The sequence below is a fragment of the Buteo buteo genome, chromosome Z (assembly GCF_964188355.1).
Source record: "Buteo buteo chromosome Z, bButBut1.hap1.1, whole genome shotgun sequence".
Classification (NCBI taxonomy): Eukaryota; Metazoa; Chordata; class Aves; order Accipitriformes; family Accipitridae; genus Buteo; species Buteo buteo.
Genome location: NC_134204.1, coordinates 59,176,634 through 59,193,583, shown reverse-complemented (window position 1 = coordinate 59,193,583; position 16,950 = coordinate 59,176,634). Strand labels below are relative to the sequence as shown.

Genomic DNA, 16,950 nt, shown 5'->3' with positions numbered 1-16,950 from the left:
TGCAAGAACTTACAAACTGAGTGTTTGCATTTCCAGTGTTTCTACCATACTTAAACAGTTCAAGTATCTATGCTTAGCAAGCGTAACAGCTGCTCAGGATGTATTCAGCTCAAAGCCTACAAAGATTCTACAGAATTAAAACAACTAGTTGTAGGATGTCAGGAAAACAGTCTCTACTTCTACAGCTAACATGTGGCACCAATCAAAAAATTAAAGTCTAAAGAAAGACTGCAATTACATTTAGTTTTAACACTGATGGTCCCCTTTATATATGGCAGCAACATGCTTTTGCCTTTTGCTATTCTTCACTATGTCTCTAAATTCCCCAACTAAGCCCCTCTGAAAACCAGTGCTGTGTTTTCATTTCAATTTTATCTTTAAGTATGGGCAGAAAAAGTTGGGTACAAGAGGAGAGGAAGCAAAATAAAGACTTGCATCTATTGTAAATACAATATATTTCCTAGCCGTGTGTGGCACATGGGCAACTGTAGATGAAAATGACCTTGGGAGGCTGAGTTGGCATCCATTACTTCAGACCTCATCTGAGTTGTTACTAGGGCAAGTAAGTAGGTTTTAATACAGCAAACTGGCTGGTACAGAGTTAAAAAAGTCTACCACAGACACCCTCCACACCCCATCACTGTAGAAATAACCTCAAAGACAAATAAGTATTCCAGTTTTGTTCAAACAGCGAGAGGGGACTGAAGGATCAGGAAAAATAATCCCTCTTTCCCCATAGCCCATAAGACAGGAACTTTCAGGAAACATAGCCAGCCCCACCAATACTGCTATAGCAAGTTTATGTCTAGATACATACAGAATTAGCAATACATTTACACAGTAATTTTAATGAACTGGAATTTGAACATTTTGTCTGCATTATCAAGATTCCTGTGGAAACTTCAACACATTTTTAAAAAAATTAGGTCTTCTAGGTCTTAAAGCTTGTTCTTTTAATTTTTATGGCACTAACAAAAATAAATGTAATTGCTGGAAGCCAACTACATTCATGTGAATATTACTGCACATTTCACAGTAACAGCTACTTCTGATGTTACTTTCTCATTTTAAAGTTACAGCAAATTTAGTAGTTGACCTAGCTTGTTTAAAGAGCACAAAATTAAACAAGGCTACCCAAAGGCTTATCTCTGCTTTACCACAGGTCTGAACATCAACATCACATGGACTACACCAGCAGCACCCTGAAGTCAGTAAGCAACAACTGTTCACACAAGTTGAAATGGGCCTCACAAAAAAAAATTGACTCAGTTGTAATCAGTAGTCTTAACAGCAAAAAGATGTTGCAGTACTGTGTTTTACAAGATTATATGAACATCCTTAAAATCTAGTGTTGAAGTATGACACTAAATGCTAGGAAGACAGTAAACAGTTTTTATTTGTTCACTACAGTTTATACAAAACTTTTAAATTCAGTTTAAAAAAAAGTCTCAACACAAAAGGCAGTAGTTTGGCTTTTTATTTGTAAGGAATAAAGCATGTCCTCAACTAAAATCACGCTCTAACAATTCTGAGGAGTCCACAGAGGATATGCTTACTTACAATTTAATATCAGCAAAAAAATTTGTTAACATTCCAAATTACTGTAGAAAAACTGTATACCACACTTACGGCATACAAGATTTGTAACAAGCAAAAAATACCCTGTTTTAAAAGTAATCTCCCTTTCAAACAGGTTTTCATTTTAATGCACTCTCCTTCTGTAGGCTTTACATTTAGAATCCTCTATATACAAAAAGGTACAACAAAATGATACAGTATTCATTGCAACAAATTAAGGATGCCATAATATACAAAAATTAAATCAGTCCCCCCAACTTGCATAACCTCTTGCTTCTTATTCCTCCCATGAAGCAGCCTCCTTCTCTGGTTCTAAGATTAAGTTCTTTCACTGAAAGGCACGTACTTCTCTACAACAGAAGAAACAGATGCATTAATCTGAAATACCCTGTTTCAAGGGGAACTTTAGCCTACATTTTTTGAAGATCAAACATTACTAAAAAACCCACAGAGATGTAACATTTTATTATTAAATTTGCCTGTAAAAACTTGTAGTTACCATATTACTGTGAAGCAAAGTGCCATAAAACTCCATCCATTTAAACCTCCCAAATAGAGAGACTTACAAAAAACCCTGGGTTTTTACCATGTTGGATATATTTTTGAACTTCCAAGGCTCCTGAGTTCCTATTCAAACTTTGGTAACTCTTGGTAGCATTCTGTAACTGGAATGCTATCAAAAACAGAGTAAGTGCTTTTCCTTGTGCCTTGCAGTACAGCAAGTAGTTTGTGTGTAAAGTGATTTAATGAGGATTGTAAACTATTAGTGTGATACACCTTTGAAAAACAAGGACATGATATTAGGATACTATACTTCAGTTGACATGTAGGTAAAGTTGCATGGTGAGAAACTAAAGGTTAGAATTTCAAATTTTGACATTTAATAGTATGCTACTGAACAAAATGGCTAAAACATCCCATTCAGGTAAGCTGCCCAAAACTGAAGAGGCACAGAGATTAGTGACATGGGTGATGACAACAGTGGGAGTACACTTAAATTGTATCTATGTTACAGAAGGCACTGTGGACTTCTTTTGATATAGCTCTGAAAGAAAACAGTAACACTTGAAGTAATAACCATTTCAGGACACCAGTATACTAACACTGCCATGGTGGTTTTAGGAAAAAAGACAGTTTCTCTGCCTAACCTTAGAAAGAGTCAAACAGACTTACCAGCTAACCCCAAACAAGCCTATAAGGATTTCTAACATATGCATACTGTGCTGTAGAGTATCACCTTAAAAAAAGAAAAGACCTCAACTGTTTTAGTCAACAAAAATGAAAGAAGAGTGGATACTACTTCAGCCTATTAACAGATCACAAAGAAAGAAGAAAAAAAGACAACTATTTGCTAGATAAAACAATACTTATATAATTTGTTGTCCATAACAAATGTATATGAACCCACCAGAACACGTAGATTAGAATTTCCTGTAACTGCATTTAGTTTTTTAGTGCCTTCCATTTTAAGTTATGAGCTTAAGAAACTGATGAACTGAATAAGCTCACTGTTGACTGTAGTTAAGAAAAACTGCAACTGTGATTTACTTAACAAAGGACTAAACCCCAAAACCATTAAAGGTCCCTCTTCCTTGTTTCCTAATTAGTTGCTCCAAGCCTGACTGCTATTTATACCACCTTAAAAAACCCAACCAAGCATACCTCTGAATTCTGCAAATGTCAGGACAAAGTGTAATGACATCTCCTGAGAATATCTGAGTACCACTATCATCAAGTTGTCCTCAGTGAGTCTGATTACTTATGCATTTTTTACTCCCTTTGGTCATTCTCTGTTAAGCAGTGACATGAAGAGTGATTAATAAGCTTCAAAGGAGATGCAAAAGACTTAGTTGAAACACAGGGAAAGAAATTACATGAAAAAAGTACATTCCCAATTAAGGATTTTTTTTTTTTTCTAAATTACTCTACACTAGTTTTCAAACTTCTCTCCCAGCAATTCCGTTGCTTTGCAAAGTTTGGACAGTATTTTATCAAGCTGTTCTAAAGAGATCTGCGCAGTGCATTCACATTGTTCAGCACTGTCTTCCTCCTACATATAAACACTGTTAAGACAAAAAGTAACTTTTAAAATTTTGAGAGCTTCTCCCCATAAAGCAGAACACAGCAAGCTCTCAACATACATAAACAGAGTATGTTTGCATTACTGACTAAACATAACTGAAGTCCTTGTTTTCACAAGCTCCCAATATCAAGATAATGACTTTGTTAATTTAAGCACTTACTTCTGTTTCAAGATAGCTCAGAAAGTAACATCTCCTTCCTTTATTATGTATAGTTATTCTCTTCTGAAGTTATTACTTCTCATTCGTTTTGTCAGTTTTCCTCAGCAAGCTAACAGAAATGTGTTGAAATTAAGTTTGGTTGGGTCACTCAATTGTTCCAATACAATTACTTTTCTTGCAATTTGACCAAAAGGTTGACATTATCATCTCTTCTGTGAGCAAACGTCAAATTTTAGGTCATTTTGCAGCCCCATAGCGCAGAAGTAAAGGTATGCCTACACCAGAAGTTACATCAATCTATTTACTCCAGACTATGATGTGTTCAAACATTACATGCCACTTCTCTCCACTTTTTCTGGGCTCTTTGGACTCTAGATCAAAACATCAGGTATTACTTTTTCAGCTGTAGCTGCTGCTTTTAAAATCAAATACTACTTATCTAGCAGAAGTTCTTTCATCAACAAGATAGCACACTGTGTGAGGAACTGTATCTATTAAAATAAATACTTGATTTATCTTAAAATAGCTAAGCCATCAGCTACATGAAACACTACTACTGTATTCAAACTGTTTGTATCACGTCACCCAAAGGACTATTTTTAAAATGGTCTGGATCAGTAATTTACTTTCAAATACTTCCAAATTGCCTGGTATAGCTAAACTAAATGATGATTTGCTGCAGTACTTCAACTTAAAGAGGCGCTGAGTATTTGGAAATTAGGACAGGGGTTTTTTGGTGTGTGTTTTGTTTTTGTTCGCAACTACTACACTAATAATGTGAATTTTTTTGTAGTTATCACAGTTAAGGGCAAGTGTGGTTCAAAGGCTGCTGGTTATAGTTATAAAGAGTTTGCTTTAATGCAAGTTAATATCTTCATCATAAACCTAATTAATTTCAACCACAGAACCATAAAAGTGTAGTGGAAAAAACATTAATTTAGGACATAATTTGACAAAATACATACTGGGACCAGAGGTAGGGCAATCTGTAAGGCAACCACTTCATTGAGTATGAGTTTGAGATAAATTGTGAAGGGGAATGAATAGCGTATGCTCTACCTGATTGAATAACCATGATAGAAATATATAGGAACCTTGGTACAGCTCTATTTAGATTTTACAAGTCCTCAGCTTTGTCTCTCAGATTGACAGGCAGTCAACAAGCATATATACACCCCAGCATCACCCAAGAATATTTGTGTGGCAAAAAGGGGAAAGTAAAATAAAAATAAGGACCTCAGTCTAAACCATACTTCCTTTTCTTACTGTTTTCACTTTTCTTTTGCCCTTATACATCCTGTCAGGGACAAGAATGAAATACCCAAGAATGAAGTAACTGAAGTATGTAAACCTTGTAAGAACAGTATCTATCTGCTTTACATACTTCTGTCACTCCATAAGCCGCTGCAAGACTATGATTGCAAAATGGATTTGTAACCATTTAAAAATACTGTGCATATTAGCTACTTCTACAGTAAAGTACTTGAATGAAACCTTTTTCTCCCTCAAACTGAAATGTTTAGAAATGTACAGGGGGAAAAAAAAATAAATCAGAAATGTGCCCTCTGAAAACCTCTAATATTATTTTAGTCAACTTTCCCTCTAGGGTTTTCATTGCTTCTATTTAAGGTACACAAAGAAGGTTAAAGACACAGACACAATTACTTTGACGCTTTGGGGCTGTTTTGTAGCTTCAGACTTCAAAAACACAATGTTGTTTATCTTAATATACAGTAAGCTTCAAGCTACAAATTTTAGATTTATCTCCAGAATGAATTAAATTCAGACAGCAACCTACTAAGGTAAAAAAGTAGGGTTAAAAAAATGCATGCTGCCATTTCAGTGTCTGGAAAGCTTAATATAATCTCCCCAAAATTGGTAAATTGGAAGTTATTATAAGCAGTTGAAAAAATCAAAACACCTATCTACATGCGTAAGACACATATTTAAATACCACTTATTAACACAGCCTCCTCTGTGCTAGAAGACACAGTGCATATACCTATTTAACGTAAGAATATAGTCCCTTCAGATAAAATATGGCTTCTGAGACATAATTAACTCCTTGAAATTTAACAACAAATACAACCATGCTTAATCTCCAAATAAGCATACAAAAAGCATGAAGTAACCTCTATCACTTGAATACAATACTATTGTTAATAGTATACTACTGTTTGTTAATGATGACTAGCCATATTATCATGTTCACTCCTAGTAAAAAGGTTACTTGATACTCCTGTAAACAAACATTTATGAGGAGTATCATGTTAACTGGTTATCAAATACCTCAGTCTAATAAGTATGCTGAGTTACAAGTTAAAAGATCAAAGAAAGACAACAAGGAATTCTAGGATATAATGTGACAATTACCTATTACATAATAGGCATAATTTATACTGGAACAAGTCTAGTAACATGGGGTAACTGTAAGGGCCACATGACTCTCTAATACAGGGGAGTGGTAAGTGGAGATATTCCAACCAGTTTCTTCTAATGTATGGGGGAGAAAAAAAGGAAAGAGTGACTTTGACTTATGAAAAACATTTAATCTGAAAGATTCCCCCTAAGGACACAAAGTTAAAAAAGACTGAACCTTTCACTTCAAGTTCCAGAACTGCATCCAAAGTTGTTTCCTGATAAACACCAGAACATCTGACTTACTACTCCAATACTTTAATTCATCATGTATTTGAGACATCATGTATTGCATTTGTTGAATTGTTTTGCTTGAGACTTAATTCAGTTTCACATTAAACACTGTTGAATCAATTACTAGCTGTGACTGGCAGAATTCACCATTTTATCTTTTCTGATACTTGACAGCAGTCCTCACGATGATGATAATTCTATCAAATTTTTTACTATGTCTTTGCAGGTGTAGTGTGATGGCATTACTCAGTAAGAAAACTTTTTTTTAAGTTTGAATTCCATAAGTTTAAGTTTGAATTGATCATAATGTTTAAGTGTAAGGACAATAAGGAAATACAAGAAAATTTTCCTGTATCTATATATAGTTTCAGAGAGTGACTTAAGAATATGAACCTTTCTATGCAGCAGTACCAAATCTAAAACTTGGTGCAGGATCATCATCAACTAACTGCTGACTACTTTAGCAATGAGAAAGCAGAATGAAGCTGCTGGAAGACAAACTCATAGGACAGAATAAACAGGAAAAATTGAGGAATCTCCAAAATAAAAAATAAAAAGAAAAGAGGTAAGAGATAGTTGTCAACTTTAACATAAGCTTCAATAATGACACTGTATTTGTAACAAAATTATCCTACCTTCCTCTCCATTTCTCTGGAACTCACATGCTGAAGACAAATGGTGTTTATCTTCTTGCCCACTAAATTCTTGCCCATTTAAAATTCAAGTGATCTTGACATCCCTTCTCCAACTACATGCATATGAAACACAGTAGTGAGCCTTCTCAGTGAAGATGCTTATCATCCATACTCCTTCACTTTTATTGCTAGAAGTACATTTGGCTTCTATATACAAACCTTCGAGGATGATTGGCATCAAATAGTGTTGTATCATCATCATCATCTTGATCTAACGGGGTCAGCTCCATATTTTCTATGTTTGTATCCAAAACTCCGTATCTTCGAGTTTTTCTGTGTCGCCTTCTGAGCCTGAAATGTATTTTAAAACATTTAAGTTCTATAAGTTCTTCTTTGTTTTCTATTCCAACAACACAAGAAAACTATCCCTTAAAATACAGCTATATTGATACTTAACATAAATTTAAAAAACTTATTGTATGTAATATGAAATTCAGAGGTCAGACAATTCTAAGTGTCAAGAGTTTAAACGAAATTATTAAGGCCAATAAAAATGTCATCTGTAGTTTTGTACAGAATTACTGTAGTGAATTCAAAAAGCCTATACAGGGACTTGGCAGCTAAATGCAAGAGCCAGGTAAAAATACATGCAAAAGCATACTTCTAGCAGATCCTACAATGAGAAAAAAAATTGTCTTGCCACATATTCTCTATGTGTTTTATGCATCTCTATAGAACAGCAGATCGAATCAAAGAGAAACTCAACAAAGATTTAGCAAAGACGTAACACCAGTCATGGGTGACATTGAAACTTTTTATTATCATTTGTGAAGTCTTTTATACTATCAAGTCAAAAATATTTATAATTACACTTTGGAATAAGAAAGAACTTGTAGAATCAATGTCTTGTATGCTTCACAAAACATGGAAGGAAGCAGAAGTAATTCACATTTCAGGATTAAACACAGTGCTTATCGTAGATGAACAGACTGTTTGCATCAGCTTTTCCTACTTTCCGTGGCTTCTCTGTGTGGGCCTGGGTCCCATGTGAGCCCCACGCACACTAAACTGCTCCATTTGGCTTTGCAGAAGTATTCCTATATGCATCGAATATACCTTGCTCAAGTCTTTTAGGATTGGGAACTTGGACCACTAGCCACTCAGCAAGAACTATGCAAAGCCATCTTTACAAAATGCTGACAGAGTCACTTTCAGCTACTGTATACTAGCAAACAGCAGCTACATGAAAGCTATTGGACTTAAAATAAAAAGAATATGCTTTCTAGGCATTCGGTGCTAAACACAAAGGTGGCAGTAGCCCTTCCTTTTAGAAACTCGAGAATTTACAAATCCAAGCTAGGTGCACCTAGTAAAGGTGCCTACAACATTCAGGAAGTTCAACACTGGATATTTCAGAGCTAATAATAAAAAAAGATTATTTATGTATAACATATGCTACTATAGTATGTACTATGATACTATGTATAATATATTATACTATTACCATACTGTGCATAATCAACTCTGAGGCACCACTTTAACCACCTTGTAAGAGATGTCAAATATGACATCAAGACTCTCAGCTTCAGTTTCTGTCCTGAACTCTGGTGTGCTTAAATAATTTTTTTTTAATATGCTTCTTGGAAAAGCATTCACCGTTTCACACCAGGGCAGCTTTGAAAGAACACACAGCGGCATCCAGTCTTGGTTTAGACTATAGTCCAGTGAAAAAGTCCTTTTGGAACTGAGAAGCCAATGTAACCTTGTTAGGATGGGAAGGATAAAATGGAAGGATGTAGGATAAAATACAAAGTGCTCCAACTTCGATATTATAAAAAGAAATAATGAGCATGATCATTTCCTCTGCCCTACATTATGATTTGAAACAGCAGCAACTGTTGTGCCAAGCATTTAAGTGTTTTAACACAACTTAAAGTACCTACCTTTATTGTTTAAAGCTAAGGCTAATAACAAAGAAGCAAATTTCACCTATTGGTTCAAGACAAAGTACCTTCCATTTTCTTCCTTCTTTTCATCTGGCCTTTAGTCCTCAACATAGAAAGAAGTTGTATACTTCAAAGCACCAAGTATGAGAAAATTTTAAAGCTTTAAGAGGAAAGTGTGATGAACAATATGGTTGTTTCACACATACCACTTCTTTTGTTTTGTTTTTACTACAGTAGAAGCTAAGCAATTGGCTCTAGGACAAGCACTCCCAGATATTCTAGCAGACTAGAAAGAATTCCGAACACAAATAAAATAGGAAATGAAGGAGAGGCAGTTCATGCTATTTGTATAGCCAATATTTCTGTCAATCTCATTAATGGGGTAAAAAGGAAAGTGAGCTGTGAGTGTGAGTCAAGAATAACCTAAGACAGTAACAGCAAATGTCCAGATTGCAGATAATGCAAAAAAAACTTATCACAAGGCTGGCACAAATTTCTAAATTCGAACAAATGCTGTTGAAGAAGGGATAAAAGAATTACTTGTGACACAAAAAGTTTCTCTGTATACAGATTAGTCAAAAGACTAAAGCTAAAAGAATACTGGAGATGCTTACGCAACATGCATGTATGTTCATAACTATGACACTAGAGCAGTGTCATGAGTGTTAACAAAAACTAACTTAAAATCTTTTACTCTGTGACCATTAGGAAGAAAACCTAGGACAAAATCCAAATTTCCTTAAAGTCAGTACCGCTCTCTATGCCTCTTATGAACTTAAGAGCAATAATTTTTATCTTTGTAGTTACTACGGATACCTTGGGGTCTAATAAGATAAAGTAATAAAAATGGATTTAAAAGTACATAAAAAGTTAATGTTAAACTTCTATATATTCAGTCCCAATCCTTCCTCAAATACAGCTAACAGCAGTAGAAGAATCCACAAGCAAATACGAACAGGTATTACCTAACTAATGTCAGAGACAGCATAGATAAGACGACTGTTAAACTAAGAGAAGAGCTAAATAACAGAAACTAAGAAACGTTGGTGTAAAAAAAAAAGGCAGAAAGTATGTTAATAAAATGAGAACTGAAGCAAAACAACAGGTCAAGTTTCAAGAACATCCAGTGCAATGGACTTGGGAGGGTGGGAAGGGTTAAAAAACCCCACAGAGTAAGGTAAAAACCTGTTACTACATAATATGTAACCTCCTTTTGGGGGAGCAGGGGGGATACAATTCTAAAACTGACTGCTGACAAAAATTTCAAAATCTCAGTCATCTCAGGCAGTTAAACGTTAGATTAGATCCCAGAACTTCCTTGTACAAAAATGTATTCTCTATTACATAGCCCTAAGTTTTTTTGAATGCTCATCTGGTGTTATCATATACAAACCTCTTCTGAACATGTCTGCACCAAACAGTGGCAGAAGAATCATTAAAAAGCAAAAAGCAACAGGCAAAGGTACCTTTACAAGAATTTTCATTTTTACAAAGTCTTGACAACTCATTGATTGCATCAACACATTGATAGAGTATATCTTCAGAAACTGCGGTATTTTCATTGTCAAATGCTACTTCAGTTAGAAGAGGCAAACTTCTTTCAAGCAATAAAACGGTTCAAACAATTCTTACCTGAGCCTGATACCAAGTAAAAGGGTCACAGCAATACTTGTCCTTAACTCCATCCAGAACATTAATTTAGCATAATAATTGTGTAAAGATATTTTTTCCAAGGATCTTTCCATGTATTTTCTGTGTAGAACATAGTGTTGTAGGATTTGCAGGATAATGACTGCTTATACACTGATCTAACTTAAACAGCCTCTAAATAATGTTCACCTTGTTTTACGAAGTCCTGAACAAAGGAGATTTCAATGCAGCCTGAAACAACCTACTCTGTCCTTAGACTGTACCAGAGTGAAAAAACTCACACTCCATTGGCAAAACCTAGCGAAACAAAAAGAAAATAATTTTTTTTTTTCCTCAAACAAGATGGCTTTTCAGTGCTAATAATCACACAAAGAAGCCAGTGCTATTCATCAAGTCTGCAAATGCTTTCCAAAAAGTTCAAGACTTCCTCATTCTACTGTTAGATGATTCCACTCCATGCAAATTCAAGAAACTTAAATTTAAGAGGCTGGGATAAATCCATGCTGTATTAGTGCCATGAGTAAAGTCCCACTCTAGGAGCATAATCAGCAGTACATTTTCTTAAACTAAGACTGACAAATACAGCAACACTGGCCTAACATAATTACTTAGATTAATAAAAGATTGACCAGGACTCACAATATATATATAGAATTTCTATCATGATTACACACATCATATATGGTATAGTCATTGCAAACTGCAAGCTTAACATATAAATGTCTCTAAATGCTAACAAGAAATCTTAGCACAAAATGACATTTTCCTGTAGTCACTTCCACCTATATAAGAGGAGAACAAACAAGCTATATTACACTATCGTAATTTGTCCAGGTGTAAGGTAATACACTTGCAGCAAACCACAAACACTTTAAACAAGATCAGTTCAATAAAGTAGTAATTGCTAATCACCCTGTCTTTTTAGGTAAAGTGTTTCTACTAGAACCTTTTTACTGTTAGTAAACTCTACGATAAGCCAACTTCCTCAACTCATCACTCTTCAGCTTCACAATTATTTTAGAGGACTCCGAGAAGTATGTGCCAAGGAAACTGCAGCTCTCCTATCACCTTGACCTGCAGACAAATCTTACTTATGGGACAGTACATGCCTTCTCAAAAATGAAACTCAGATTTTCTTGCTCAATAGTTGCAAAGGCAGACTACTTTCAAATAGGTGGATAAGTTATGGGAGACACTCACAGCTCAGCAAAAACATCATGGAAGAGTTCAGTAACAGCCTGTGTGACAGAACTAAGTTTTTTCTGTCCCACACTTGACCCAGGGTTGGGAAAGTTCCATCCTAAAGTTTTCTCATACCTTGTGCTACAAAATACGGTATACTTAATTCACATTCTCCCTTAATGCTTTTTTTTTTAAACTAAATTCATTTTTCCTGAACTATGAGCTATGTCCATTACAAAAAGTACTCTCAAAGTTATTACTTGAAGTTAACTGAGCCTTTCTTCTGCAAAAGGCATGCATGAGCTACAGATTTCACACCCATGAAAGACATTCAGTAATCATCCTCCAAAAGGCTTATAAACAACTTTCTAGAAATTTGTTTTATATTAAAATCATAATACACAATTCATACTGAAACATATATTGGATGACTTAGCATGGCAAATTATGTAGCACACTTTTCTCTAAAAAGAAGAAAAGCTATTTAACCTCAACCACTACACCTGTTTTCTCATCACCTCAGAAAGACTGAAGATTTAAGGGCATGCACTTCTTATAAAAGCATGGAATAAGACCTTTATCTGTAATAGGCTTTAAGTTAAAAAATGAAAAGTCTCCAGACAGAGTAATAGGGAGAAAAACCAAAAGGATGTATGAATTGTAACTTTAGCCTTTCTATGCATCATGAAGGGTAATCACACACACAAGGTATTTTATGTAAGCATCAAAACTAAGAAGTAAAAAAGACAGTAAAATTACACTGGTAGACTGAATAAGGCATCACTGTGTCTCCATTTTCTTATTGCTAGCTCTGATGGATCTGCCGTATGATCTTGGTGCTACATACTTTATTCTTTGCAAATCTTCTGTTATAAAAGAAGTTGGATATATACCAGAATAAAAACCCATAAAAGCCAAAAACTTCTATTGTAATTGGCAGAATTAGCTACTGCAGCAAAACAAGTCTGTGCAAGAAAGACCTTCACTCCAAGGGATTCTAGAAAAGACTAAGGCTTCACTACAATAAAAACTTTTTTCACCAATGTGATCGAAGAAAACCAAAAAATAGTTAACAACATCAAGAGAAAAAAAATACTTCCTTACTGTGAGAGTGGTAAAACACAGGAACATGTTGCCCAGAGAGACTGTAGAATCTACATCATTAACAGATATTCAAAACCTAACTGGACAAGAGCTGAGCAACCTGCTGTAGGTGACCCTGCCATAAGCAGGGAATTGGACTAGAAAATCTCCAGGGCTGCCTGCCAGCCTCTGCCACTCTATGACTGTCCATTTCAGTTGTCACAACAACCAACAATATGTCCCAAACTAAGCTTCTTGGTGTACCAGGAGAAGGAGAGGTGCAAGCAGCCCAACCTGTATAAGGAGGTTGTTCAAACAACAAGTCCCCATACAAAGCCAGAAATTAAATAAAGATTTATTTTTTTTTCCTGACAGAGAAATTGCATCATCAGCAGTGTCACTTGAGACGGTCAACAGGAGATTGCTATAGTTTACGTAATCATTCCCAACAAAATTCATCTCCTATATGGAGAGAAAATATGTGTTAGCCACATTAGCAAAGTTGTATCAGCTTGCACAAGATTTTCTTGAAAATATATTTTCAGGGCACCATCTTCAAAGAAAGTCACATGGCTCTGAAAATAAGAAAAGTCATACTTTATCAGAATGTATAAAACTGATAAATGAAGAGATTGCTAACTTCCTGAATCAGGCAAAGCTTTGGCTAAACGTATCTCAACAGAGAGTAGCTAGATTTTCCAGGTAAAGTCATTACCAGAACAATGAAAATCACTATTTTTTTTTTAAATTACAGAAGTTTCCTCTGAATAAAAGAAGTTGAAGAGGGTGTATATATTAAGCTAGAATACAATAGTGTATTTCAGTTGGAAGTGATCTAAAATGACCATCTAGTCCAACTACCTGCCTGACCAATTCAGGGCTGATCAAAAGTTAAAGCATGTTATTAAGGACATTGTCCAAATGCCTCTTAAACACTGACAAGCTTGGGGCATCGACCACCTTTCTAGGAAGCCTGTTCCAGGGTTTGACCACCCTCTCAGTAAAGAAATGCTTCCTAATGTCAAGTTTGAACCTCCCCTAGTGCAGCTTTGAGCCATTTCCAGGCATCCTGTCACTGGATCCCAGGAGAAGAGCTCAGCATGTCCCTCTCCTCTTCCCCTCCCCAGGAAGCTGTAGAGAGCAATGAGGCTGCCCCTCAGCCTCCTTTTCTCCAAACTAGACAAACCAGAAGTCCTCAGCTGTTCCCCACAGGACATGCCTTCCAGCTCTTCCACCAGCTTGGTTGCCCTCCTCTGGATGCATTCAAGTACCAGAACATTGTTTTTAAATTGTGGTGCCCAGAACCGCACACAGTATTCATATTCAAGGTGGGGCTGCACCAACTCTAAATAAAGCAGGATGATCACCTCTTTTGACCGGCTGGTTATGCTGTGTTTGACGCACCCCACAATGCAGAGGCTTGCCCCTCTGGGCTGCCAGGGCACACTGCTGACTCGTATTGAGCTTACCATCAACCAGCATCCCCAGATCCCTTTCTGCAGGGCTACTCCCCAGCCACTCGTCTGCCAATGTATACTTGTGCCCAGTGTTACTCCATCCCAGGTGCACAATCCAGCATTCAGACTTGTTAAATTTCATCCCATTAATCATTACCCAGTGCTCCAATCTGTCTTGATCCCTCTGCAAAGCCTCCTGTCACTCGTGATGGCCACCTGCACCTCCCAGTTTAGTATCATCAGCAAACTTACTAATGGTGCTTTCAACTCCTGCCTGTACATCAGTGATAAAAATATTGAACAGAACTGGCCCTCGAACTGAGCCCTGAGGAACACCACTGGTGGCTGACTGCCTTCCAGATGCAGCCCCATTCACTACAACCTTTTGAATTCTGCCCTTCAGCCAGTTCATCACCCAGCACACCATGTACCTGCTCATCTCACAGTTGGACAACTTGTGCAGAAGGATGCTGTGAGGGACAATATCAAAAGACTTATGAAAATCCAGAAAACTGACATCCACCATACTTCCCTTCATCCACTAAGTAGGTGACCCAGCTGGAAGTTTGTAAAAAGCCCTGAAGCTTTTATGTCTAATAACAATTCATATGATTTTGTCCTTAGAAAATCTTTCAAAAGGAAACTGGGAGGTTTGTAGCTCAAACTTCTTATACAACCATTGCCAAAAGTATTTCAGCCAGAAGTTCAAATTCAAAAGCATATGCTTCATCTATTCCCAATTTCAGAAGAGGCAACAGAAAGATGCAGCAGAATTACAGAATAACAACATGAGGTTTAACCTTCCTGTTTACAGTAGCACCTAGAAGACAGCACTCCAGTTTCAAATGCAGAACACCAACCTTCCTATTGCCAAAACCAGAATATAAAATACTTGCCACTTATCCAGAAAATAATGGCAGTAGATGAAAACTCCCTTCTTTATTTATTTGGCCTTTCCATAGTACTACTCAGAACTCCAAATCCAACAGGGTCCTGTTAGGAAGAACAGGAACACTGAGAAACGCTCTTCCTGAAAAACTTGTGCCTCTTCCTTTAAGATATAATATCATCAAGACATGCATTCTAATGAAAATAAGATTGAAGGCTGCTCAAGAGTGATCTGTAAGAGCTATGGAGCAATCAGAATATCCCAGTTTACTTGGACTGCATGTCTTAGTAACTGCCCCACACAGACCACCTTCTTTCCACTACCTTCCTCGAATAAGTGATGAGAGTACTGGATGCACTAACCACCAGTATATCCAACTACAGTGAAAAGTACATAGAAAACCTGCTGCATAATGAATGTGCTTTATGCATAATCACACATTTGGGCCTTGCTTAGAAGAGTTCATAGTTTAAGCATGAGAGAATGCAAGTAAAATTGCAAGGACAACAAAACACAGTGACAAACGCTGTAATTAACTGTAAAAGCACGTGGAGTTATGCAGTGAATAGTTTCCGTGAGAGTCATAAATGCAGCTGACTGGTAGTGCAACGTTTTTAAGGGCACTTTCCTTAAGAAGGCGCAAAATATCCTCTATTTTGAAAAAATATTTGAAAAAAATTTTGCTGAAAAAGAAAGCACAAAAGAAAGATGTTTACTGACAAAGAAAGGGAGATGGATAAATTCGGTAGCTCAGCAAGACAGAAGTTTGCAAACGGGACAAAAATAACCCACGGAACGTACAAAATTAAATTCCAGTGGACTGACGGATGTTGGTAGCGACAAGCCCACTTGAAGAGAACAGGAGGGCGCCGGGAAAGGCCCGGCGCCGACGAGTGGCATCACTGCTGTGAGCGGAGCCCGACCGAGCACCTTTCCGCCCAGACGCGGCGGGCAGGCTGTACCCTCCGCCTCCCAGACGCCTCAGCCGGCGTCGCCCTCCGCAGGCAACGGCGGCAGGCCCTGCTCGCCGACCCCTAGCCAGGAGCCGAGCGGACCTCGACAGCCAGCACAACCGGGCGGGCCCGGAGCGGCGCTGGCAGAAGCGGCGCCGGCCCCTCGGTGGCCCCCCAGGGGCAGCAGCACCTCCGCCCGCCCGCCCGCCCGCTCCTCGCGGCAGCACTCCAGCCGGCGCGGGGCCCGCCCTCACCGCACGGTCCGGATCACGAAGTAGACGATGAGGGCGGCGCTGGCCAGCACCAGCACGGACAGGGCGCGCTGGGTCATGGGCTGGCCCTGCTCGGGCGGCGCCGACACCTCGGCCAGGCGGCTGCCGCTTCGCGTGGCGCCGCCGCCAGCCACCTCCGTGGGGCGCGGGGAGGCGGTGGCGGCACTCCGGGGGAGAAGAGCCGCCACCGCAGCCTCTCCGCAACGGGCAGCCAGCAGCAGCCCTGCCAGGGGCCCCAGCAGCCGCCACATGTCGCCCTCCCTTCCTGCCGCCCGGCGCGGCCTAGCCACGGCAGGGCCTGACCGCCGGAAGCGGAAGCACTCGCCGGACGGCGCCCGCCGCTGCCATGGCAGCGCCGGCGGGCAGCCCGGGCAGCCCGCCCCGCCCCGCCCCGCCCCGCGCGACGTCAC

The 16,950-nt window shown here is 38.2% G+C and overlaps 1 protein-coding gene across 2 annotated transcripts; it reads right to left on the bottom strand.

Moving 5' to 3' along the window:
* Positions 1–1,378: 1,378 nt before the first annotated feature.
* FAM174A (family with sequence similarity 174 member A) lies at positions 1,379–16,911 on the bottom strand. 2 transcript variants are annotated; one of them, XR_012648932.1, is made up of 4 exons: positions 16,523–16,911; positions 7,328–7,459; positions 7,109–7,221; positions 1,379–1,928 (listed from the first exon to the last, which is right to left on the bottom strand). XR_012648932.1 is itself a non-coding variant. In XM_075020238.1 (3 exons), the coding sequence occupies exons 1-3, from the start codon at positions 16,789–16,791 to the stop codon at positions 1,907–1,909; spliced, it is 423 nt and encodes a 140-aa protein (XP_074876339.1). In that variant the 5' UTR covers positions 16,792–16,889; the 3' UTR covers positions 1,379–1,906. The 2 variants fall into 2 exon arrangements, 1 of the variants encoding a protein (XP_074876339.1); XM_075020238.1 differs by lacking the exon at positions 7,109–7,221 and having other exon boundaries at positions 16,523–16,889.
* Positions 16,912–16,950: the final 39 nt, after the last annotated feature.